Consider the following 27,872-nt stretch of genomic DNA (forward strand, 5'->3'; position numbering starts at 1 on the left):
AATATTTTCGCCATGTGCAAAGAAATCGTAAACATCTATTTTTTTTATCAAGGAATTCGCTAACGGACTCAAAGTGAATGAATGATATTCGGTATCAACGTAGCATTAGCTTAGGTGCAACGTTGTAAGAGATGATGACCAAAACTACATACAACACATGAAGTAACTTTTCCAGACCTAATAGTAATCCATCCATGTCGAAAACGACATGGCTCACAGGTTTGTAGGAGCTGCTTGATACAGACATGTTTCAATCATGACTTTGGTTCCGCGTCGAACATGACGGAAGGAGGACAACTAAAACCTAACACCGATAAATGTATCATCGCATAGAAAACGCTGCCAATTACATGTAATGCTTCAATAACAGCCACAAATATGACATTCACACATTATTTATAAAACAATTCCGAACAACACTATCAATAGGTCTAAATAAAATAATATAGCGTAAAATTGAGCTGTAGCCTGTTCAGGAATGGTTTTTAGTCGTCCCAGCGCAATGGTTTGTGGGAAATGAAGTCCGCACTGAATTAGCGTGCTTTTAAAACCTGTCAACCATTACCAGGATCAGCAAAAGGCACGTCCTTGGAGCAGTCACTGTTGTTCAAACACAATGTAACATTGGTTGTTAAATGCATACAAGAAGATTTGAATCTCTGTGTTAAGATTATGCCTATCAGTATCACTTTTCTGTATACTGAAAACACAAATGTTAGTGGTTTGAAATTGGTACACAGCTATGGTAAAAGCACTGCAAACATTTCCATATGGATTTTGACTTCTTTACTTCTTTACTCATTCATTTAAAAAAAACTATAGGTGCATACATACATACATGAATACACACTGCCCGAGAGGCTAAGATCCCCATTGCCCTGTTACACTTAAGAACTGTGAGGACAAGGACCTTTAACATCCAGTCCTTATTGTAATGTAATGCACATGACCTTTTGCCATATAACAAGTTGATGATTATTGTAAGATGCTGTCACTGATATTAATAATGAAATGCAATCATGAGAATATGAATTAAGAATTGAAATATAATCAAGTAAAAGTGTTTAAACTGTGCTAATCTAATGGAAAAAACAGCTCATAACTTTAAGTGTTGTGGTCTTGATTCCTGTGACTATTTTGGTAGTGTTTGTCTCTCGCCCTGCCTGTGCTTCCCTCCTCTTCAGATATAACTCAGGATTACACAAAGTTTACTGAGGAGATCAAGCACATTTTCGACCACCCAGTTAAAGGCAGAGAGGTGGTAGCTCAGCTGCTAGATGTGACAGCAGACTTTTGGACACAGTCACTCACAGAACCACACCATTAAAGCTAACACTCTCCAGTAATCACCACGAACCCTTTGAGTTTTTTGTTATTTCATCGCCACTCACCCCAGCCATTTAGGCATTCCTTGATTAAAACTACATAACTCTCACATAGATCCCCCAACCCTGCTTACGGCCCCAAGGTTATTGACTTAAGTAAAGTCGATTATCACGACCTAAAAGAAGTATTCAGCAAAGACTCGGCTTGCTCACTCCACCCGCACAGGCCATATGACTGCGGTATAGACCTGCTTCCTGGTGCTGCTCTCCCAACTAGGTGATTAAACAATTTGACCAAATCAGAAAGAAACGCGATGGAAACATACTTTAATTAGACCCTCTTCCTCCCCTTTGGGTGCAGGATTCTTTTTTGAGGAAAAGAAAGACAGGACCCTGCCCCCATGCATTGACTATACGGGGTTAAATGAAATCACTGTCAAAATTAAGTACCCGCTGCAACTGATTGACTCTGCCTTTAGCCCCCTCCACGAAGCAACAGTGTTCTCAAAGCTCAACCTACGCAATGCCTACCACCTGGTCAGGGTATGGGAGGGGGACGATGAAAAACAGCCTTCAACACCAACCTTGGTGACTTTGAGAACCTGGTAATGCCTCTTGGCTTGACCAATGCCCCCACAGTTTTCCAGAGCCTAGTAAACGATGTATTTTATATAAGAATGTTTTTGTTTACTTGTATGACATTCTTATTTTTTCTTGCTCACAGCAAGAGCACATGGACCACATGAGAAATGTGAATTTAATGTCACCAGCTCAGGGCCGACCCCTCCAAAATAGAAGCAGTCAAGGGCTGACCGGTTCCTCCCCGACAAAACTTACCTCAAGCAAGCTCCCCTTCACATGGTCTCCCGATGCACAAGATGCGTTTGATCCAAAACCTGGTCACTAATGCCCCAGTCCTCACCCACCCAGATCCTGAACAGCAGTTCATGGGAGATGTGGACACGTCTGATTCAGGAGTTGGGGGCGTTCTCTCCCAGGGCATCCCTACGGACCAGAAGATGCATCCCAGTGCCTTCTTCTCACGTTGCCTCAAGCCAGCAGAACGGAACTACGATGTGGGGATGTGGGAGAACTGCTGGCGGTGGTCCTGGCCTTACAGGAGTGGTGGCACTGGCTTGGAGGGAGCGACTTAGCCCTTCATCAACTGGACTGACCATAAAATCTTATCATAGTGTGACATCCTGGATCACAGCACAAGGATAGTTGCACCTAAAACACACCACAGATACACACACACCCATCCACGATTCACTCACCTATTCTTTCGCAGTTTGCACCTGCATTCAGTTCACTCCCATATCCATCACTCTGTAGAGCTACTCTTGTGAGCCCTTCTATAAAATATAATCCCATGGTAAAGATGATTGCCAGAGAAACAGGAATTGACTACATCCTGGTGAAGCCTGATACTAAAGCAGTACAAGTGAATAAGAAGAAAACACACCAGGAAAGGGCCGAAAGGAGAGATAATCAGAGTCTGGTTGAAGAGCCGAAACTCGTTCTCAGAGAGAGAAGATGAAGGTGAGGGCTGGCCTAACCCCGGCTCTGCATCCAAGGGCGAAGATATGGTTGAAGAAAACGGCAACTCTGAAGAAGAACAATGGCAGTACAAGGATCTCTCACTGCTAGGTGAGCTAGAGACTAGTGACCCCTGCAGTGAGACAGCTTGTGCAGAAGGAAAGCTACAGCACCACAGATGGGGAAAATTCCTCAAAAAAAAAAGAAAAAGAAAAGAAGAAAAAGGCCCTAAAGTGACTGGAAGACTCACAGGTGGCATAGAGGAATTATCACCCCCTCTATCTCCGATCCCCCGACAGAGCCTTCAGTCAGTCAGGAATCAAGGCCTACCATCTGACTGGGAGCCCATGGGACATCAATGGTGATACTCTGATTGAGTTCCCCAAACCCAGCCTGAAGCTCTACAATGGCAAGCTCCAGAGGAAACTGGTCAGGCGAGTCAGAGACACGTATAAAAGTTAATGACTGGTACAAGGGACAGGCTGGTAGGTCCCATGAAGAGGAGCAGGTCGTGGTGACTAGTGGAGCACAACTCCCCTACTACATAGTGATAAACCTACCAATCAAAGTGTACCAGGGGGCTAAAGGACTCTAGGAGTACCAGGGCAACATGTTGGTGATGTTCAGGCGAGTTGTGCCGTGCACAGACGGATTGCGATCCAACACCATGCCATGGGAAGAAGCAGAGAAAGCAGTGATGGGAGTTATGAGGCTTTACTTGAAAATGCCCAGAATGGGGGATTCAAATGAAGAAATTGTAGTCATCACTGTCCCAAAACAAGACCAAGAATGCATCATTATTATAATTCTGAATGCCATGCAAAAGATCAGCCAGCAAAGATGAAGTAAAGCCAGAACCAGAGAAGTCAAAACTTGTTAAAGCTTAAGACACAACAGGACAAGTGAGACCTGCGTTCCAAGACAAGCCTTCACCACTGCTTGGGGCAGGCCTAAGGACCAGCACAGGATGCCCTGAGGAGCAGCAGACGTTCTGGCCAAGACCTTCATCTTCATCACCAAGGACCATGGGGCAAGCTAACCTCATGGAAGACTACTCTCCTGTGGGACCCCGGCCCTGAAGCACAGAGGAAGATTTGGGTTCAAGTTATCTGCCAGATCCAGACCCAGGCCATCAAGATCAAGTGCAAGTGAAAGCACACCACAAAGGCCAGCTGAAGGGACCTCTGTAAGAGTCAACATCATGGTCAGCGACTCTGATGGACAGGAGGAGGATACAGATGACGATGACGACGTCAGCCTGCCTTCGGCAGCAGGGCATAAAGACCTGAGAGTGGGACAACACAAAGGTGAGAAGACGGCCGTGGAGATATTCAAAGTAGATGCAGCTCTTGATGGTCATCTTTGAGTATGTTCCCAAGTGGGGTCTTTTTACTTCACTTTTATGTCATATTGTTCCAATGGATGCATCCTTCTTGCAGAAGAACAGGATCAGACAGGACAGAAGGGCACAGGGCCTGATGGAGAAAGAATATAAGAAAGATATAAGAGAAGAGTTCTCCAATATGACCACTTTCACTTGAATATATATATATATATATATATATATATATATATATATATATATATATAACTAAAATCCAATAAAAAGAGGTGTATCCTATTTGTTGTATTTATGTAGCAATACATTTCATTATTGAGTACTGGATGATATGACATTGAAGCAATTAAAAAACTGCAATTATTTTCTATTCAAATATTAATGTCAAATAAATAAATTTTATTGAGCAATTAAAATAGGTTTCCCAATTTGGTATATTGGGTCAAACTGAGTAAGGACATGCCACTGGATCTAGAGTGAATTTCTGCTGAATATCCGACTTAAAACTTCTGCTTTCGAAAATGATCTGTGAATTAGGGTGCTCTAAAAGTAGATTACTGAGATTCAATATCTAGTTTTGACAGGCTGACACACCGTGACACATAAACAGACCTTTATGTGTAAAATCATTGGTTTTCCCATTTAGACGTATATCTATTTCGATGTCCTCACTTACATACATGGTATAAGTTCTCAGAACAGGCCGACAAGTGCTGCTCTTCAACAAGCCAAATAACAAATGCTTTTATTAATTTAAAATTCATTCTCACATCTTCCTTCTCCAGAATGTGTCACAGAAATGGGCCGCAGCAAATTGCTGACAAAAGGCTGTTCAATGCATTGCTACCAGCACTGCCACATTTATTTTTTTTTTTAATAATTGGAAGCTCCATGTTAAGAGTTTGTCTTGTTAGTGTGAAAGAGATGTCAGGGGAATGAGGGAACCCTGGAACCTGGACGAGCTAATGACCCTATGGATTTCAGGCCTAATTGGGAACGGTGAGACTGAAATGGAGGCTTTGAGGCTTCGAGTGGGCCAAATTGCATAGTTTAGGGAATTGCTCGGACTGACTGAGAGCTCCGAACACTAAGTAGGAGCAAGAACCTCTTTTTGGAGGAGAGAGCAATTCCTGATGACACATTTGTTTCGTGTCAATATAACAAGGCTGACAAGATGAAAAAGTTGAGTATTTTTGTTTTGTTCCAGCAGTATCGTGAGTGCAGAGGAAACAGCAGTCAAAAAGAGTATAAGCCTGATGATGCTTCCAATCCCACAAATCAATGCAACAACAAAAAGATGACAGTCAGACAGAAGTAGCGGGAGATTGCTATGAAGCTAGCCTGGAGCAACACTTTGCTGTCTGACTGAAACAGTGTGTCTATAGATATAAATAGTGGAGCGGTAAAATCACAGCTAAAAACACAGTTAGTTAGTTTTCACTCCCTCTGGAGTGGGACTGCTGCAGAAACACTGCTACAATTAGACTTGACACTGCTTGTATTCAAAGCTTTATGTTTGCTGCCTACTTATTACTCCAAGATCCATGTATAAACATTGCTGTTTCAGTGTGGTCTAGCTTTGATATGATGTATGAGACATGGTTTACTTGATTAAACATAGAATTCATCCAGACACCGATTGCTTCAACTCATTCTAACCTCTTAAAACCTGAATTCCAATATCACATATACTATGTACGCACATTCCACATACATGGAGACCCAGATGAAATAATTGGCTGGCCCCTTGTTAACCCATTGTTCCTCCCACTCCGTGTGATTTTTGCTTCTGTGCTACCAGGACCCAGATTTGCTGACATAATGAAGGTGCTGAAACTAAATGTAACGCATTGCACCTCTTCAAGACAGGGCCTCAAGATCAAATAAAAAAGTCCACCTTAAACGAAAATTGTGATTTATTTCAAACTGTATTTCCCATAAATGTGGATATATTGTAGCTTTGCATTCCCCACCTGTGTTGTAAAAATTCCAGGAAATGATGACTCACACAAAACATCAGGGCAAGCTGCATGAGCCTCATACAGATGTCCAACTAAACATGATTTTCACATGAATCATTTCAGTCTGGCCAAAAGTAAACCTGGATGTAGATCCCTATGCACTTTGCTGGAATGGCTGTTTCAGCCAGCTACTTTCTCTGTTTACTGTTAGTCAGCATTCGAAATGATTCATGTAAACACTGTGTTTATTTGGAGAGCTGTAGGGTGCTTGGGCAGCTTGCCCCGATAAGCCTTTTGCATGAGTCCTCATTTCCCTGAATAATTACAAGAAAGGTAAAGGGTGCAACGGATGATCCAAACAAGTCTGGAAATGATCTTATCAGGAAAACTGAGTTGTTTTTAACCCTGAAAAAGATGTGGCTGGAGAAGGTGCATCAGGCATTTTGATTAAAGATATGTGGGAATATTATACAGCATGACACATTGTTCTGCAACAACTATCAGAAAATGTAAACCACTGGCACAGTGAGATTGTTCTGAATGTGTGGGTTTTTCACCACACAGCTCACTGAAAGCCAATACATGAAAATGGTTCATCAATTATTTTGTTTTATACAGTTTGGATGGGGCTTTCATTTCTCAGAAAGATTAAGATTTTAAAATTACTTGCTGTCAAGGTTTCATCTTCATCTCCATCCACTGTACAACCTCTGTTTACCCAGAAATCCTGGACATGAAGGTGTCCTGCGATTAAGGACCTTAGTCATTTCTTGATGCAGACTACATCAAGTTCAAACTCGGATTGCTGGGAGTTTGAATTGACAAAGCGAACTCAAAACTCCCAAGAATGGCAGGATGAAGTTTGTATAATTTGCATTTATGACAACAGCATTGTTCCACCAGCGTGACTGGACTCAGGTTATTCCACTTGAATCCCCTCTTATCCTCTCTGTAAAAACCATATCTTACCCACCACACAATGAGTACAAAGTTACTGCCCAATTAAGTGACGTGCCTACATTCAAGAAATAATTAAATAATAATACGATAAGCACTTTCCTGTTTTTATATGTATGTATGTTTATATCATGCAGGGATGTTCACAGCATCTCACTTTCAACCAGGTATCTGATTCTGACCACCTGACTGTAGTCACTTAATGTAGGAATGGCTTAACTCAATCCTTGTTGCTCTGATATTTTAAAGCAAGTAGTTTCCGAGTGGTGATTTTAGGATTCACTGTGTGTACCCTTGTCTAAATACAGTATAAAGGGTATGTGGACAGTGATAAGGGTGGTGGACTACAAAATTTCACTTATTTTCCAATTCCAGTGTTGACAGGTATGGTCTGTGTGGATTGTTAAATTTGTTAAAAATGGAAGCATATCTCAAAAAGCATTGAAAAACAGAAATGGTCCTGATGCCCTGTATTTCTAAACCCTCCAAGATTCTGCAAGGAACATGGTCAAAAGCCACATTGTCCACAATGTGGGCTAGTATCCTTACAAAGGAAAAGCACTACTGCTACCTGACTGCAGCCGTTAAATACAGTTGAACTGTTGGATTTAGCACTCTTGACTCTGCACAGCCTTTGTGGAGTGGAATTTTACAGACAATGAATGTCAGCAAAAAATATTAGCTATCAAAAGTATCAGTATCAGCTGTCCAAAACCTTTATTGTTTATTAATTATAAATTATTAATTGTAGCCACTTATGAAGCTCCTGTTATTACTATTTTCAGTTAGAATGTGGATAGACTCATCGAACAGCAGATCTGCTTGGTAAATTAATTCACTTTGATTAGACAGAGAGGGATCAATAAATGCATTCTGTGTCATTACTATGCTAGCAGAAGCCAGGTTGATAAATCTAGTCTTCTTGCAGTGTGACAGACAGCCAATGATGATCATCCTTTAAAGCCTGCACTGTCACACCCACAGATGATACAGTCATTTGTAATTCTCCTCCAGTTTATCCTTTGATTACTAACCATGACACTTCCACAGGGGGGACCGGCCCTAAAGCAATCAACACACACACGCACACACACACACACACACACAGCTATTTACATTGTGATGATAAGCTCGTTAGCTCTCTGTGGCTGATCGGTATCGTTCTCAGCTGCAATTCCCCAGCCAACCATTTGTCCTGGGTGAGATATCAGCAATCACCATTTTAAATGAGGACAGGTGATATGAAATGCTAATTCAGCAACAAAGATCAATACTGTTCACCGAAGGGAATAAAGTACAGCACAGTACCTGGTACAGACTGCTGTCCTTGAGGCCTTAATCAAAGACGTGACATTTCACTACAAAGCACAGAGAAGCGGCCATTACTTGTGTCTGACTTTAGCCTTTCTGATTTGCTTGCAGGTGTCTATTCAATTTATATTCGCTTAAACATTGTTTCAGTGAACAGATAAACTAATCAGCCTGTAGCACAAACAAATATATTAATCTGCAAACAACCATAGCGATAACACAGGACATAACACACAATTTTTGAATAGCCCAATTTTGAATTGCATATCTCATGCAGTGTTTGTCTGAAAGTCGTAGTTTCCGAATGTGATCAACCTTGCCTTTAATTTGCAGTAACTATTACAGCTAATTGCAGTCTTAATTGACTCACAAGCCATGTGATGCCAACTGTGAGCGTGCTCAAGGCCTGGATTTGCATGGAAAAGGGGAATTGGGCTCAGGTGGTGTGCCAAGGAGCAAGCTAATAGCTTTTGTGCAAGTGTGGGAATGTTGTGGGATTTGTTGGGTAATGTTGGTGTTCACTGTAAGTCCGCCAGACTGTCAGTCTTCTGATCTCGAGATAGTGAAGCTTTACATACTTCAGTTTCCAATTATAATGACTGCAGATATGCACACATGGAACACTGTGAGCTTATACAACTGAACCGTTAGTGCTCTCCTGGAATGAACAGGATGCCACTGAAGCCTTGAGGGTGAGACTTATGGAATGGTGGAACTTCAGAGATTTTGTCGGACTCCAACTGAAGGACAAAGCCCCTTCTTAGACGGCCTGCTCCATACACCGGACCATCTCTCTGAGTTCAAATGGTGCTTCAGTGAGTTGGTCTCACTTAAGATGAAGCCATAACTCAGCACTGCATCCATAAAGAGGCCTTTACTGGAGGCAGACTGTGTGAGAGACAGATAATGACATGCAACAAAGGGCCCCGGCTTGAACTGAACAGGTACATTGTTATAATATGGTGTGTGTCCCACTAGGTTACTAGGCACCCCAAAATCAAGGCTTTCATTCAATTTTTTTTTAAATTCATGGCACTTCCTCTTGTTCCAGAGATATGGGTCAGTAAAAATCATTTAAGACATACCCACAATGCAGATTACAGCTACAGTTGACTATGGATGCCATCTGAACTTTCGCTTTGTCTCTGTTGCCGGAGCACTGTCCTATCAACATGATTTGTAATTTGCAGACACTTTTCACCTGCTCCTCCTTCTTTCTCATTCCCCTAAAGGAATCTGCATCAACGGCAGCAGGCTGCATCTAGAACCTTCATTAAAACTGCGTTTGAAAAACCTGAAATGAGAGACGTTTGATGGAAATGTGAAGTAAGGCGTTGTTTTTGTTCTAGCCAAGCTGTAATTAGGAATTTGGAATATTTGAGTTTGCAGAAGTGAGCCTGAACAAACTGAGAAACCTGAGGAAATGTGGAAATAGTAACATGATGGGGGTGACAGGTCATCATTATAAATGCAGTCCTTCCCTCCTTTTCCTGTGTTGGACCAAGTCACTCAGAGGGAGGCTGCAAGCACTTGAGACTGAAGTGGCTTCCCCTCAGTGATGATAATGGTAATTGTGGCACTCATTTGGAGGCATCTCTCTTTTCAATTAGAAGGTTGATTACAGGAAGAGTGAGTGATGCGATTGAGTTCAGTATTTTGATCTTAATAAGTAAGTAAGTGTACAGGACTAGAAACTGAAACAGATTCAAAATCAATGAGTTAAACAGAGAATAAATCCATAAATTAAAAAGACACTTTTTTATTTTCCCTGGAACTGCTATTCATTAAAATCTACACCAGACGTCTGCCACTGGGCTGCTGTGTGAGCCCATCAGGTCAAAGTGTTTCTTCTGATACCTGAAACCACAGGTATCTTGTCGGGTCACGGTAAGGTGAAAACTTTTGGTCTCTGACTCCATATTTGTCTTTTCTTAAGATCTTTAGGTGCTTTTTTCTCCTAATCAGGACTGTCCACAGCAGAAAAAAACAACAGCTCATCCTTTTGTTCCAACATCTAACACAACCTGTTTGTATTTTCCTGACACGTGACCTCTTGCCACAAAAAGTGTGTGATTTGACACTGGCGGGTGTTGTTTGTGGTGGCTTATCTTCATGATTACTTAAGTCATCCTGCTCACAGTACAAGCTACATGTGAATGCAACTGAGTGGAATCAGAGAGAACAGGATGCGAGAAGTTTCCACTAGCTATTATTACTGCTGATTTTAACTCTCACAGCATCCCCACTCTAACTTTAGCTGTTTCCACAATTGAAACAAGACATAGCAGGTGAGAAAGGACAGAGCAGAGCACAATGGATGACCTGACAAGGGCAAAAGCATGCAGGGTACAAACAACAGTAACAGGTAGATTAGATAAGATAAGACTTTATTGATCACACACTGGTAGAAAAAGAACAAACAGACAATAAAGAAAATCTACAAACTAAAATAAGTATGTACATTGTATGCATAAGATTATTAAAAGCATTGCCTTGTGAAGAATGGTTTAATTCACAGTGTTTTTTTTTAACTGCACATGAGTAAGATATGAATAAGAAAATGCAGTGTCTTTGTGCTATTGCACAGTAGAACATAAATAACACAGCAACAATATATAAGCATAATCAAGTATGTAATATTGCACAAAATATTTGCACAAATGTTATGGATATGAGCAAATGCTAACATAAATTATGTAAATAATTGGAATGAAGGACCTGCAGTAACCTTCCTTCTTACACAGTGGATGCAGCAGTCTGTTGCTGAAGCTGCTTAAGGCCCCCACTGTCTCATGTGAGGTGTTCTCCATGATCGATGTCAGCTTCCTCCTTTCACCCACCTCCTCAGTAGTGTCCAGAGGGCAGTCCAGCTCTCCTGGCCAGTTTGCTCAGTCTTTTTCTGTCCCTCTCAAAGCTTCCAAACCCCCAGCAGACCACTGCGTAGAAGATTGCTTACATTGTTATGTTGATATTGGGTGTATGCGAGAAGAAGCAGGGCAAGTGTGTGTGTGTGTGTTTGTGTCATGGGAGTTGACCTTCTGTGTAGTGACTAATTAAGAGTGTAGATATTGGAAAAATAAATATTTGTGGCATTTCCTACTTCTGAAAAAGTCCTTTGAATGTCATAACTGCTGATTTTTGTATAATGTCTTGAAGCTGTGCGCTAACTTTATCTTTCCATATTATGGAATTCACTGTTTATTTGTATTTATATTTCTATACAGTGGTGTATCTGTGTTAAGTGCTTGATTTTGATGATCTACACAACAAGCAGTCAGAGCTGTAGCTGTAATAATATTTTTGAAGCAGTTATATATATTTTATGGAGGTGCTGATAAATGACTGGGTTGAGTTATCTAATCCTGCATTGTTGAGCACTATATCCAGAGATGGTGTTGTTTGGTGGGATGGATTCAATTGGTTAGATTGAGCTCTAAGATAATTTTGTGGTTTACTCAGGCGGATTATACACCTTTAATGTTGAGATTAATGTTGTGATTGTTCTGGGCGACAGCTGCAGCAAGGGGTTAAATGAAGATCGCGAAAAGGGAAGAAGAGAGTGGGCATCCTCGCCTCGTCCCCTTGTGCAGTGTGAAACCTGACAATGTTAAGCCATTAGCTGTTATCGTGGCCCATGGCGAGTGGAGCAGTGTCTCAGCCTGCCTGTGTTATTGAATGTGTGTCTTCCTTAGGTAAAACCTGTTTCATTACATGGAGTGACAGTTTCAGTTCTTGAAGATAAAGCTGTGCTGATGATTTTTATGTCTGTGTTGAAAAGAGAGAGCATGATAGTTGGATGGAAGGGTGAAATCTTTATCAGGTTTCAGTATAACTACAGTTGTTGCAGTGTTGATTTTTCGGATTTGTATAATATCTTGTGTTATTCTGAGAAACAAGTGAAATTGTGTGCCAAAAAATCAGTAGGGAAGCCATCTGGACCTGGTGCTTTGTTGGAAGGTATTTGCATAAGTTCTTAATGAAATTCCTCAGGAGTAAAATATTTATCCAATACTTCAGCTTGATCCTCTGTTAATGTGGTTAGGTCTGTGCTATGAAGGAACTTGTTTATACTGTATCATCGAGGTGCTTTGTCTGATGTATATATTTTTGCGGTGGAAGTATTGCTAATGTCGTCTGTGATATAAGGGTCTTCCCAGCTGAGTTTTTGTATGTATAATAAATAAAGAGAAACAAACCAGCACAAACACAGTGGGGTTTGTGCTGGTTTGTTATTATTATTATTCTTATGCTCACATTCTGGTGGAATGAGTTAGAAACATGAAACTCACCCTAGTAATTAGAAATGATGTGCATGTGCTTCAGAAGAAATATGAGGCCAATCACCCAGATGGTGGCGCTGTAATTAAGGCCAAGAATGTACAGAAAAGCTTCTTGGACCATAAAAGGTTGTGAATACAATTTGTTGAATTTTGGCTATATGGACACCGATACATAATGCAGGGACCGAGTTATACACTTAATAAAATGAGCAAGTTTGATGGAAAACATGGCTGCCATCAACAAAAAAAAAACTTTGCAAGGGGGGGGGCTTAGCAGGAAAATTGCCATAACTCATTAACAGTGATTGGGAATAGGTCTACATAAGTGTATTGAGCCCAACCTATAGGGGACATATACTGTATGCTCATAGCTATTTAAAACTCATTGCAGACATGCTGTGCTCCTCCTGAAGTTTGTTTGAAGCTTTCTTCAAATCTAATGAAGAGGGCACAGATGGCAAAACTTATTGGAATGCTGCCGCTGTGTGATGATGTAACAAGTGTGTGATCAGTCTTGCATTGCCTTTAAACAGAATTAAACTAGCTGCAGTGACTTTTCTGGAAAATCTTTAACACGTGTTGATTTGCTAGTTACATGTAGCCTCTGTTAGAGCTGACTAGCTATCCTGCTGACTAAAGGATCCCTACAGAGATAGTTAGAGACAGTTAGAGAGTAAGATCCCAGAACCAAAAACGGAAGTCTCGCTCTTCAAAGCCACCAGACTCCATTGACAAAAACTATAATTTTACCTTTATTTTTACTTTGTTCGGACTTGACAGAAACAAAACTCACCAAAACCATCTTGGTTGCTCTTTCCACTGTTCCTACAATCACAAACTCTGGTTTAGTCAAAACAAAGCCTCAATCAGGGAGTTAGATGTGAAAATATTGGGAGAGGAGTGAGAGCTTCACAGTTATCATTAATGAGCATAAATAATTAAGTTGTAAAGCTAAGATTTGCTTTCATTTAATGTACAAAAAGATTATGAAGTGCTTACTTTTTAATTGTCATTAAATCGCATCATTCCCCCTGTAGTTCAAATTGATGCTGATATGTTAACCTGAACATTGGTCTAATAAAGGCCTGCTCACAAACCTAAACCTAACCTTAACCTTAAGTCCTCATCCTAAAATTTAATGATTTACATTATGGAGACCTGCATAAGGAGCGTGAGTCCCCACAATGTTAACTACTACTTGCACCTTACAAACATATATATTCTTTATACACAAACATCCTCAGGAACCCACAAACTGGTTCAATGCTGCTACTGCACTACTATTTTGTTGTTGCACCTCATGTGTAGTCTGAATATTTGCTTCACTTCCAGTGAATTTGGCATCAGTCAAGTTTGCACCGGGGCCAGGAGAAACACAGTTTTGTTCCTCTATGTACTGCACTGTATACATATGGAGGACAAAAAAGTCTCTGTTATCTCTTGATATATCTATTACTGCTGTAGATCCTCAGTATATAGATAATTTTTCATCCTGTCATTTGTGGTGGACTGTACGTAATTAGACATAGTGCACCTATGAAACTGTTGAGTTGAACTAAATGATATTCTGTTGAAGTGCTAAACAAATGAAACCCAAGGAGACCGAGTTTCCAGCTTTCAGCTTCAAGTTGGAATGCAGAGATCGATTTAGAGACATACAGTATGCACAAAAGCTTGCCGTGTTTGTTGAAGGTGCTTTGAAGCTTAGCCTTGACAGGTTTGTTGTTCCACCGTTGAGCAGTTAAAAGGAAAAATATATCAGTACTTTTGCTTCACTTCATCTCCTTTCAACATGACTTGTGTCTTTTTCTTTGTTGATGCCCTGCTTCAAAGCATTATTCATGCTTTAAATTCGACAGTCTATTTTTTCACATTAAAATACCAGCAAACAAACATAGTTCATTCATTATTATCCAGTCTGCCTCTCCGTGACTGTGTGTGTTCACACTTAAATGCCTGAAAGTGTCTTTTCAATTTGTTTTTTAAGTGTATACCATTTGCAGAGTGTCTCGTATGCTTGTAGTTATCCGTGCTGGTGGTCACAGCATCTAAGTGTATATAACATGTTGGTATTGAAAACCACCAGTCTCTGTTTGCATTGGGTTATGGGCTGTGGATGTTCTTCTGCATCTAAACTGTTCAGTTTTTTCAAATGAAATATCAGAAATATTTTTTTTTACCAGATACCTGATGAAGAAGGTCTCTGCACTTTCTACTGTCTACTGTGCCACCCTTTTCAAAGAACAACAGGTCTCATCAAGTCAGACTTATAGAAGGAAAATTGACAGCTAATTTGTCCAAAACACTCCCCATGTGGGCTATACTTTGCAAAGCAGAGTTATTATTTTTATTTTTTTTTATTTTCCAAGAGACCACGCCATGAAGAAAATGAGGAGCACTCTCAAAGCTGGCCAGGGGTTCCACCAGTTTCCAAATTGACAAGCCAGTCTATGCTGCTGTGACGGAGCGGCTCCGTCACTGACTGCGCGTTTACTTAAGTAAAGTTAATAAACCTCATCATTGTCCCCCTTACATCATCATTTCAATAGGGCGACCACGGGTGCACACATGGTTCTTCTATTTTTATTTACATTAACACAAATGTATAATATATATATATATATATATATATATATGTATATATATACACTGACATACACACACACACACGTCCTCTCTGTAACGCTGTAATCTTATGATTATTTTTCATCCTGAATCTACTTCCCGCCCATCATTATGTAGGATATATGACTAATACCACTAATGATGCAAGATGGCATCAAAACTGTGAATGAGATACTGGTGCGTTCCCACATGCAAAAATGTGGGTGAACTGACCCTTTAACTACGTCTTAAAAGTTAGTGCATTTCTTCTGTCGGCATAAACACAACCCTTCTGAGCAGTGAAATACACGTTAAGTCTGCTGTTCTTGGCCGCTGGCAGTGCTGTCCATGTTGCACTTAAATGAGAATCAGGAGCTGCACTGCAGGAAATACTGAATCAAAGAGAGCAAAAAAGCATCTGAGGTTACCCTCTGTGGGACTCACAAATCAGCTCTGAACTCTAATCAGCTGAACTGGTCTCTCAGTTCGACCAAATCAAAAAATGTGAGAGGATGTGTTCTGCATCCCCCAGAAAATAATCCATTCACTCTTGTGGGAATGTTTTGCTTTGGGTTTTTGTTTTTGCTGAACTATGCCACCAGTGACCAGGTTTTCCCTCAAGAGGACCACTTGGACATGTGGTAGGGGTGGTACACTCTGTTTAGTGTGGGGTAATGCTGCGGAGATTGCACTCCTGAAGAACAAAAACTTCCCCTTTGTGGATGAAACAGGACACAGCCAAATTTAAGTCCATGAAAAAATCATTTGGTTAAGAACTAGCTCCCTGAAGTTAAAAAACGCGCAGCTGCTTGCTGTTGTTTGGCCAGCTGTTCCTCTCTCTGCCTCTGCATCCTCCTTTCAACGAGCTCCTCGTCCACGTACTCCGGCTCAAAACGGAAAGGAAAGAAAAATATTCATCCATTTTGTGAAAAATAACAGTCGCAAACTACAGCTAAACTAGCCTCCCACCGCAGAGTTAGCCGTGTTGTGGCTGGCTGCTTCGGTAATGACATCATCCACGTCAGAGGTAGTTTCTTCGAGACGCTGTATATTGATAACATGCCACCACGGGCTCAGAGGGGAATAGCGCCAGCATATCATAACAAAATATTGGAATATGAACGAGTTTCGCCGCAGATTATGCGTTTATAGAGGCTACGCACGGATGCCCCGATTACTCGCATTGTACGGATATGCTCCGCTACTCTGGGGCTAATTTCTTCAAAACGACTCCAAATGCCACCAAAGTTGTCTGGGTGAGTAAATGGGCGTATTTAATGCTACAAATAAAGTTCAGGTTGTAAAAAACGAAAGTTATCCTTTAACAGATAGCGGTCACTCTGGTGATACGCTGCCCCCAAACTGCTGCACGCTATATTTTTTGCTGTAGCTACCAGCTGCTGTTAGCTAGTTAGCTCAGTTAGACGTGCAGCACCTATTAGATGAGCGGAGCTGGCAGCCTTTTTGTTTATTTATTAGACTAAAAAAGCTAGGAGCACTTGTGAAACATAGGAAACTCACTTACATCTCCCAAATGAAACGAAGGGAGCCGATAATATCCGACTATCAGATATAAAGTTGCATTACAAGACAAGATGGGCTGGTGCTAGCTGGTTAGCATGCTAGCTTCAGTAGATCTCTCTTCAACACAATACAAAGATGTTTTTGACACACTGATTTCCTCACATTCTGTTGATAACATAATATTTTAACTAAAATTCTGCCTGTATCTTACACATTGCTCCTTTAAACCATAAACAGCTAAAAACATTCACTAATTGGATGTAGCAATAAATTCTAAATGTGGCTATTAGCTAAACTGTCTCTGTGACCTAACCCATTAAATTCACGGATTGTGGTCACCTTACCAGACCTAAAAGATTCTTCATTTTCCTATATTTTTATACTACTGTGACAGGGAAAAAGGCAAAGCAAAGTATCAAAGTAAAGCAAGACAAGACAATGGTAATCAACAAGACAAAGTAGCAACCTTTGTCTTATTACAAGACGTGGCATGGAATGGCATAGGTTCAGACTGCACAGGACAAGACGAACTGGCACGGGACAAAGGGAAACGCAGACTATATATACACATGAGGTAACGGGGAACAGGTGGAAACAATCAGGGCGAGGTAGACAATCAGACAGGCGGGAAGGACACCAGGAAGTCAAGGGGCCTGAAACGAAAGGAGAGTTAGGTTTCACAATAAAACAGGAAGCACAAGACATCATAGACACAGGACAAAAACTAAACATAACCTTACACAATTTCTTGGACATGACACACATGTAAAGTCAGACAAATACGATCAAGCAACAAATAGAATCGATAAAAGCAATAAGAAGAACTACACATGCTCAAAATCTGTGATGGTGGTGTGATTGTTTTTTGACTCATACATGAAAAGTCTTATTTGAATAGTTTGTGTTTACAGGTAGAAGATTCAGAAAATCTACATGGGTTAAAGGAAAATACTTGACCATCATTCCTATATTTTGATTCCACTTTAAAAGTGTCTTTTATCTTTCAGAACAATTTCCATTCACAGCATGAATTCCAAAGAAGTCTACAGTTTAAGTTAGATGTGTAAACCACTTATTCAGAAGTAAAGACAAAAGTTGTTACAGTCAATGCTCCTTTTCAATAATCTTTTTCTGGATATGGTATTGTGCTACAGTTGTAAGGGGAAGCTTCATCATCTCCGACATTTAGTGTGCAAGTTTGGATAATACCTTCCTTTTTATTTCCACTAAGTGGTTTAGGTATTAAGAATATGTGGTTGCCCTACTTGACCTGGATGTGAATCTATGACAAGAAGACTCAACGTGTCCTCAGAGCACTGCTTTTAACCTGCTGAGTAAAACCAGTAGTGATAAACAAGAACAGCAACAACAACCAGCTTGTAAAAAAAAAAAAGCTTTGAAAGAGAACAACATGAATTTATTTAACAGCAGTTAATATTGTATAAGAGTTCACCTGCTCTGCATGGTTCAAACTGAGTCATGCATCATGGCTCCCAGTTGGAGATGTGTTGGGTGTTTTAGTTCATTTATTTTATGCAGAAATAAACACACCAATGTGTTGATAAATGAGGCCCATTATCTGCATTCCTGTTGCGTGTTTGTTTGTCACCAGCAAAAAGGGTCACAGTTGCCCCGCATTAACAGTCTGCTGCACCTCAGGAACATCTTCCTGCTTGATATGGCTCTTGATTTATGTGGCTGTCATGGCTGACGTGCAGTGACCCCTGAGCAGCCCAATAAAATATTCATATCTATGCGGGACACGCCGCAGCCCTCCACATCCTCCCTGCCATTTACAGAAAACACTGGCCTTCACTGCTTCAAAGTAAATATAAGCGGCGTCCTGTAAAGTGCCGCAGAGCAGTGTGGCTGGAAATCACTACAGCCGCTGGGTTTTGAACAAACTATAATTGTTTGTGCAAACTGAACCCTGTGGAAAGCTGGAAATAATGTGTGCCTAATTGGGTGCTCCTAACAAGGCCTCATGGCAGCACTATGCATTGTGTTTACAGCAAGAAAATCAGCAGACCCCCTTTAAAAGTCAAGAGGGTCCACTCGGGAACTAGAGAAAATAGATGTTACTTTTATATTTTTAAAGGGATAATCCACCATAAATCAGAAATCATGGAAATAAGCCTATTGAGATAGTCAGAAGGTTGCCAAATCCTATTTTCCAAATTCTTATCTAGCACAGTTATCAATTTCAATAATACAGTATTTTTATTTATTTAGTTTTAGTTTTAGTTTTAGCGGTTTTCATTACAATGACCACTAAAGCCTCACATAGCCACTGCAAGACTGTCTCGTTTTGGCAATAAGCAGCTTAGATTGATGTATGCAGTCGACATATTAAAATAAAGTCTACTTAAAAAGTTGTTCAGTTGTTCTCTGAGATGTTTCTCGCCCCTCCAGCAGGGTAAGCTATGATCGGCCAGTCAGCATAATAATAGTCTGATCTTGACACGTCTTCTTGTAATTCAGAGATGGCTGTGAACTTATTACTGATCCCGTGCTTAATGCTTTGAAACCTCCAAAAACTCTTGTTAATTTGAAAAATTACTAACTTAGTGTAGAAGCACTAACCCAGTTATAACATACGACAAAGACTCTGATGACACTGTGATCATGGACACCACCAGCTCAGAGGGACAGTTACAGTCTGAGATGGACGTTTTTGCAGGGTGGTGTACGTGAAACTGCCTTGACCTCAATTCCTCCAAGACGAAGGAGTTGGTTGTTGACTTCCAGAAAGGCCCCTCCAGCATCTCCACTCTGTCAGTCAACAACCGGCCAATAGAAAGGGTCCAGCCATACAGATACCTCAGGACAACAATTGATCATAAACCTTTCAGCCAAACAGTGAAACTATCTTTTCAAAGTCTCAGCAGCGCCTCTTTTTCCTGAGAAAACTCAGCAGACTTCAGGTTCACCAGCCAGTCCTGACAGCTTTTTACAAATGTTTCCCTGAATCAGTAATAACCTTCAGTGTATCAGCTTGGTTTGGGTCGCCGTCCATCCAATCCACTAAACAAAGTCATAGCAATTAGCAGTAAAATAACTGGACTAGAGCTAAAACTACTCATCATTTACGACAGAAGGACTAAATGGAAAGGAACACAAATAGCTTCAGACACCACTCACACACTCCACAGCCAGTCCAGTCTTCTACCCTCAGGTCACAGATACAAATCACTCATATTCAGGACCAAGAGAGCCATGTCGAGTTTCGTACCTGCATCTATTAGATCTATTTATTCACCTGTATATATTATACACAATCATCCTTTTACTTGACTCTATATCATTGTATTATAGCCTTTTATTGTTTATTACTTATTCATGTATTGTGCTTTGCTAAACGCCTTGACTTTCTGTTGGATTGCTGGTATATCATGTGTCTGTGGTATATTGTGTTGTGCTGTGTTGCTGGGTTCGTGAATCACACACGCTCTGATGCTGTGCACAAATGAAGATCCGAACTGATTAATAAAGTTCTTTGAATTTGAATATAATGACCTGAGTCCGGTTGAGCAGTGATGGGACAGGAAGAATGCCGTTGTCCAAATAGCGAATAGAACAGTGTGTCCTCCTATTCTCAGTGTCCAAAGTTCGAGTTTGAACTTTATGTTTTCTGTATTAAGAAAGTGCTGCTTCATGGAGTCTTGTGGTCACAGTGGGGTTGACAGTTTGGCACATCAGACCTGGACACATGATATTTGACATTCAGAGATGCTGAAGGTGTTTAAGAATACACATACAATACCATAAATAACTCACAGATGTGATATTGATATCCATTAACCATCTCTGGGAAAGAAAGTCAATGAACATATTTCCCAAAATTGTGAACTGGTCCTTTAATCCATGTTGCCCCATCTGGAGCTGATCCAGTCAAACAAATGTGGGACTTATTCTGTAAACTGTGAGTATTTGTCTGAGTTATCACATCCAAACGAGCAGAGTGAAGCAGAAAATGTGCACATATCCCAGAAAATCACCTTGGATACGGGAAGTGCCAGCGCATTCATTGGCAGTGGAACAGCTCCAGAAAGTGTTGCTTGGTGGCAGAGCTCCGTCTTGGCTCTTTTAATTTTTGCCTTGGAGGAGACTTGTTGATATTTGCAAATTACATTTTGCTGTGCGTGAATTCCATTTTAGTGATAACATGGTATTATGTAAAGCAATCTTTTCAGACGTTGCCAGACAAAGAAACATTTTGGGCTGACTATTCTCTGGTTGCCAGTCTCCTGATCAGAAAAGGATACTGTTTATCTACAGGCATGTTGATGAGGGCCTTGTTGTCTTTGATTCCCACTGCTTACCAGGGCACTGTAGAGTGATTAACAGTCAAAGTCAGCCTGATGTACATTAGCCTCATTAGGTTTCCCAGAGAGAAATGGATCAGTCTTGTAACATTACTTCACATATTTACACTCCAGTAATTAGAAATTACAAAGTCAGATCCTGATTGCTGCATCTTTTATCAGTGAGATTAATTGTCTTGTCACAAGTGCATCATTTTATTGGCTAAGTGGGTAGGGCCATTACGATGGACAGTAAAAGAGGTGAAAAGGCAATTCAGTTTCACCATTGTAGCATTTCAACTTTGCAATCAATTATTTACTGTCTGTATGGCATTGAGCAAGGCCATATACTGTCAATATATGTAACTACACAGTGTATAATATAATATGTATTGTATTGCATTTGTAGTGTAACATATATGTAGCTGTTCATAACTCTCTGGATCACATCTGAATATTGAAAGGAGAATGCATTGTGTGAATGAAATGTGATAGGAACAGTCATGCCACATACAGTAAACCACAAATGCAATGCAGTTTGTATAGAATGACCATACCCCCAAGAAAAACGTCTACTTAGGCCATTGAAAGATAAAAAAGTGAGAGTTAAAATTTGAGATTATATATTAAAACATGTAATCTTGAGGGGCTTTGGGGAATCTTTAGGGCCTGGTATTCTTCGAAAAGCTGTTCTTATTTGAAAGCCAGTTAATTTAAACACAAGATACTTGTGCTCAAAAAGAGGATTCATTCTCAGTGAAGAACCTTGGACCCCTAATCTGCCTCTAGAAATAGAAAATAAATAGGTAGAGTCAAAGATGAAAGTAGGCATTGGATAAAAAACCCATTGGCCCCATTTCCACTTGTCATCTCAAGTGTCATCTCATAACTGGACAAAATCTAGATCAGATTTAAGACAAATATGTTTACACTTAGCCACATATATGCGTTTCTGTTGGCCAGACCAAAAATCTACTCATTGCACCAGTTAGGCTTAAAAAACTTGTTGCCAGCTGAAAGATAATCGCCTATGCAGTAATTATCCAATAGGAGGCTCGTACCTATTTGCTTAGTTAAATCCAGGTGGCGACTTTTTTTTTGGCCAGAGGATTCATAGGGCTAGTGGCGCAATGGATAACGCGTCTGACTACGGATCAGAAGATTCTAGGTTTGACTCCTGGCTAGCTCGATGTAATCTTTACCTGTATGACACAGTGGGGACCCTCAGCACCTCCTTGAGTTACAGACTGTTGCATCCACCTGCAAGAAGGAACGCTACCGCAGGTCCTTCATACCAACAGCTGTCAAAGTGTTGAACTCCAGCCTTGCTTATTTTAGCCCTGGTTTCCATATTAAGACTGTTTTTGCACCGATGTGTGATTTAATGATACACCTATTACCTTGCAATATTGCTTTTTTCCACTCTCATTGAGTACTCTACATATCTGTACATAATAGTATTCTACTGTGACATGTACATTTTTTCTTTTATATAGTCCATTGTATAAAATGTACATATAAATAGTCAGCTTTTATTTGTTTTTTGTATTTCTCTCTTTCTGTTGCTATTTTTTTCCAACTGCCATTACCTGCTGCTGTAATACACAAATTGCCCCGGCTGGGGATTAATAAAGTTTATCTTATCTTATCTTATAAGGTGCTATTAGTATTAGTATTCTAAGATGGATTTCCAGCTGATGAACAAAAATATGTGCAGCACTTAAAAACCAAGAGCCACAACACAGATTTTAGTATGAGACATAACCATTTTTAATACAATACAAATATTTACATTAAGTTAAAGTTATGGTATGGATGGTGTGAATGATGGCATGGATGTTCTGTTTTTATTTATGTAAACAAAGAATAAGAGACCACGGCTACAAGCATTTCACTGCACTACTGCATGTGACAATAAAGTCTTAAGGACAATGTACAGACTACAGTGCGGTCCAGTGTGTGGTAATACACCACACATCTGTAGTGTAGTGTGTTGCTGAATGTGCTTTCAATTTAACCCAATTATCCAAGAAACATATATATATATATATATATATATATATATATATATATATATATATATATATATATATATATATATATATATTCATAAACACATATATTCGACTCTTGAAGCAGAGCATGTACTGAAACTGCATAACAAACTGTACAGACTTTAAGTTGCTTTGGTCCTTTGCCACAACCTCCTCTAGTAACATGATTATATAATGAATCCACGATGGTTTGTTCAAAATGTGACCCTGGACAGTTAGATGTAATGATAGGTCATTAAATGTAAAGCAATTTTACACTACACACTTACACAAAGTGCTCTGTGGTGGATATGTTGATGAGTTGTTGATGAGTTGTCAGAGCACAAAGGATTAACACACAGATATAATATTAGAATATAGCCGCATGCAGCAATTCTGGATTGAAGCCCTTTTGCGTTCAACAGAAGGAAATAGCTCAATGGGCCAAAATTACAGCTATGAGCAGCAATGAGTGGGTTTCAGGTATCACAAGGCGGGCAAAGTCACTTCCGCTAGTTTCATCTTGCTTTAATAAGGAATAGGTATTAGTATTTCAATAGTGTTTCAATAATTGCGCACCCCCGTGAATGTATCTTTCCCGTCAGACATGTCTGGAATGGACTACATGACACTTTGAAACTCCTCCTGTGTAGACATGCCACAGCCATGCTAGCAGCTCTGCATGGCTGCACTGCATGGCTATGTAGAGTTCAGGATGCACACATTTTCAGACAGCTGTTCACATGAACTGACGCAAGTATCTGCACGATGGATGAAAAGGAGAGCGTTTACGGATGCAGCACCTACAAATCCGACATTTGAGAGGGGCAGTGGCTTTGAGATGCTAATCGACGATTCAACAAGCAATTTATTGGAAGCATACTTGGGAGCAGCGGTGCTTTGAACTAAATGTTAACATTAACATGGCAACATCATCACTGAAAATGTTTACTGCAATGTTGACCATCTGAAGTTTGCCCCAATTATTACACCAGACCTAGGGGATATGACCAATGTCAGAATCATTCTTAGCAAGCACATCTGACTCTTCATACATGTCTCTGATGAGCTTCTGTTTATCCGCTACCAGGTGTGACACATCAGTAGATGGGGGTGCCATCTCTGTTTTGTCATGTCTTTTGTCTCATTTACTCGTTCTCTCTCTCTATGCTTGTCTGTGCTTAGCTGAGATGAGTAAGTGTTTACAGTGGGATGGAATATTGGCTCTGAACCACCTGGAAAACAGCAAACCGGTTTCACTTCAGTGAAACACCTCCAGTGTTCCTAGAACTGTTCTCTTTGTGAGGTAGACAACACGTTGAATGGGGTTCTGAACAGGGATTTGACAACTTTTTTGGACCAACTAACACCTAGACCCCACAGGACAGTTACTCATTAGACTAGAGCTGAAAGAGCATTGTCATGCTCCTTGACTCTACACCTACCCTCACACATCTCCCCTGCAGGAATAGCTACACCTCTGGGGTCAAAATCTGGAGAGCTGGCACTTGTAGCTTCTTTGAGTAAGGCAGAAATGTCGGCCTCACCTCTCTATTCTTTGTTTTGGTTATCTCAGACAGCAACCTGAGGACAAAAAAGAGGACAGTTAAGATAGCTCTGGCTCATTAATAATGGCACTTGTATTGTGACATGTCCATAATTGTCCCTGTGGAGCTGGAGTTCAGCGTCTGCGCATCCATCAATGTGAACATCTGTGCCATTAGCTGCATCTCCAAAGGCTGGTCAGAAAGGAGGGATTCGAATGGCTGGACCCCTGAGTCGAATAACATTTGGAAAGGGACTCTGTTGATAGTATGTGATGATGATGCACATTGCTTTATTTAGATATCCAGGTACTTTCTTGATGATGATTACAGGACAGGCTGTTTTAGAGTGGACACTTAATGTAACAGTGCTCCAGGGTTTCATGTCAGTGTGTTCCTACAGAATGCTTAATGTTGCTCAGGACCATTATTGCAACTGACCAGTCTCGTTTTAGTGATGCTATAGCTTTGTGACTTGTGTTGGAATTGTTCCTGAAACATCATAATCAGTGTTGCTGCAGGACCACCAGGCCGTGGTGAATGAATGCCTCAAACACAGGATTGTCACCTGAGAGACTGGAGTTTGTGCCATGCACTGCAAAAAATCAGCTCACAAAAACAAGGAAAAAAATAATAAAATGGGGAAATATTACTTAAATAAGCAAAATTATCTACCAACATTAGAGGGAAACTTCACTTAGCTAAATATTTACAACAGTTATCACACTAAGTAGAGTGGTTTAAATAAAGGCAAGTACATTTGTCTGCATACAAAGAAATCCTGACTTCAACAAAAAAGTTTAGTACTTGTCAGTGTATTTTATTATATTTCAGCTGTTGTTGGTATATTTTATTGTTTATTCAATCAATCAATCAATCAAAATTTATTTTGACAACACTCAAGGTGACCAAAGTGCTTTCCAGTTAAAAACAAACAGTAAAATTACAAATGAAAACAGATTAAAAGAAAGCAACAATAGAACACATATCAGGGAAATAAAAAACTGATAAAATTGAATAAAATAAGATATGATAAAATAAAATAAAATGTCACCACATTAGCTGTGTATTAAAAGCCAGTCTGAAAAGATATGTTTTAAGCTGAGTTTTGAAGAGGCCAAAGTCTGTGATGGTGCGCATGTCAGGGGGCAGTTTGTTCCAGAGTCTGGGCCCAGAGACGGAAAAGGCTCGATCCCCCAGTGTTTATACCTGGCCCCTGGGACTTCCAGTAATAAATGATTTGAAGACCTTAGCGCCCTGTTTGGGTTTCGGACAGAGAGGAGCTCTGCCCGTTGAGGGCTTTAAAAACAAAAAGTAAAATTTTTAAATCTATCCTATTATTGTTTTAGAATATTTTATTGTCTTGGTATATTTTCATTTCTGGTATATTTTTTTATTGCATTTATGTATATTTTTATCTTCATGTTATTTTATTCTAGTATCTTTATTTTATTTTATTGTCTTTCTTATCTTTCTTATTGTTTCTAACATGGGGGTTGCAATGCAAATGTCATTGACATGTTATGCTCAGTTATAATAAAGACAATCTTGAATCTTGTTGATCAAACAGCTTTATAATTCTGGAAATGCAAGTCTGTGAGGAGGGTTTTGAGATCATGTCAAACATGGTTGTTTTTCTCATATAACCCCTGGTAAAGCATACCCTAAAGGAAAATGCTGTGACCTAGTCCACATCACCCATGTTAGTTATTCATGTGTAACGTTAATCTTTAATGTTATGATATGGCATTGACTTGCTGTATCTCGTAGCTAATGTTCTGACCAACATTGGATGAGTTACTTCTTGATCATGCCGTCCTTCACTAAAGAAAATGTTCCCCAGAGAAAAACGACAGCATCAGGCTTTCAAGGAAATGTCTCAAAATGCCATGTTTTAAGCCCCAAGCAGCCGACAGAGTTATGACAGGAGCGACAGGGGTGACGGCATTGTAGAGCCACAAAACCTTCATATCATTCAACAAAACATCAGGCTTTAAAACCACTGTTGGTTTACTCAACAAAGCATTTTTTTATTGTATTGTTTAGAAAATACGCCAACAGGTACCTCACAGTGAAGACAGAAGGAAACCTGCACAGCTCCATCTCAGTTTGTGGAGTTCACACAGGAATGGAGATCAGCAGAGCGGACAACATTTTACACCTGAGGCAAAAAGTCCAAAATTGCTGAAGGGAAAAAGGTTTAAATGGCATCCATTTTTAGATTAAATAGTAGAATTGAATTTGCATTGTATTCACCTCAGGGCACCACCCTTCAAAAAGGAAAAAATCAATAGGTAATTAGTTAAAGAGATAGTTTGAAATTTGTTGAAGTGGAATTGTAAGACCGACTTATTCATAGTCAGTGTATTACCTGCAGTGGGTGGCCATCTGCAGCCCCTCAGTTTCAATGAGCAGGGAGGAGTGCGGAAGCTAAGATGAATATCAGTGTAAGCATAAGCTGAACCGTAAACAGCACATCACACTCAGCATTGCTTTTTTCGATCAGCATAACACACGATGACCAGACAGTCATCTGAAAGAGAGAAATGAGGGAGGGGAGCTGGGGTTTTGCTGACCTGATGATGTCATGGGTCGTAGGCCACACCCAACCAATGGTAGCTGAAAGCTGGGTCCATGGGTGAATATACTTTTATAATAAAAGTTCAGTTTATACATTATAAAGGTATATATATATATATATCCTTTTGTACTTTCCCATCATGATATTTAAAGAAAAGAAGCAAACAGTTGCATCTGAAGCCCCCCTCCCCTGTTGGTCTGGCTCCAGCCCCAGCAGCTGTCAGTCATGTTGATGAGCTGTCTAACAGCCTGTGGTTGAGGTAAAAGCCACTGCAGACCCTGAGGAGGCAGCTGATTGCAGCCAGTCAGCTATAAATAAAGCTGTGTGCACTGTGTCAGTGTCCGGGCCATTAGAGAGGCTTTATTCCTCCACTTCTTCAAGCTTTCTGCCACTGTTTCTGTATGATGTCTATAAACTCATTAACTACAAACCTGCTCACTGCTGACTGAAGACAAGGACCGCCAAAACAGGGCTCTGAGACTGAGGGCATCATGGATTATTCTGAGGGGGTCTGAATCTTGAGCATCTTTAACATTTTTTTTGATGATCTGAGTTGGAGTGTATTTTCTA

At 40.2% G+C, this 27,872-nt stretch overlaps 1 protein-coding gene and 1 non-coding gene across 3 annotated transcripts in view; one reads left to right on the forward strand and one right to left on the reverse strand.

Annotated features, from left to right (window-relative positions):
- The window catches only part of LOC121627425 (pseudouridine 5'-phosphatase), a 51,815-nt gene extending 51,538 nt beyond the window's left edge, over window positions 1-277 (reverse strand). For both annotated transcript variants that reach the window (XM_041966329.1, XM_041966332.1), the window contains exon 1: window positions 178-277. In XM_041966329.1, coding sequence (XP_041822263.1) covers window positions 178-247 — 70 coding nt within the window. In that variant the 5' untranslated portion in view covers window positions 248-277. The remainder of the gene's footprint in view (window positions 1-177) is intronic.
- Window positions 278-22,260: 21,983 nt separating this feature from the next.
- Window positions 22,261-22,333, forward strand: trnar-acg. Its single transcript has one exon. It is a non-coding gene; the product is annotated as a tRNA-Arg (tRNA).
- Window positions 22,334-27,872: the final 5,539 nt, after the last annotated feature.

The sequence above is a fragment of the Chelmon rostratus genome, chromosome 24 (genome assembly GCF_017976325.1).
Source record: "Chelmon rostratus isolate fCheRos1 chromosome 24, fCheRos1.pri, whole genome shotgun sequence".
Lineage (NCBI taxonomy): Eukaryota > Metazoa > Chordata > Actinopteri > Chaetodontiformes > Chaetodontidae > Chelmon > Chelmon rostratus.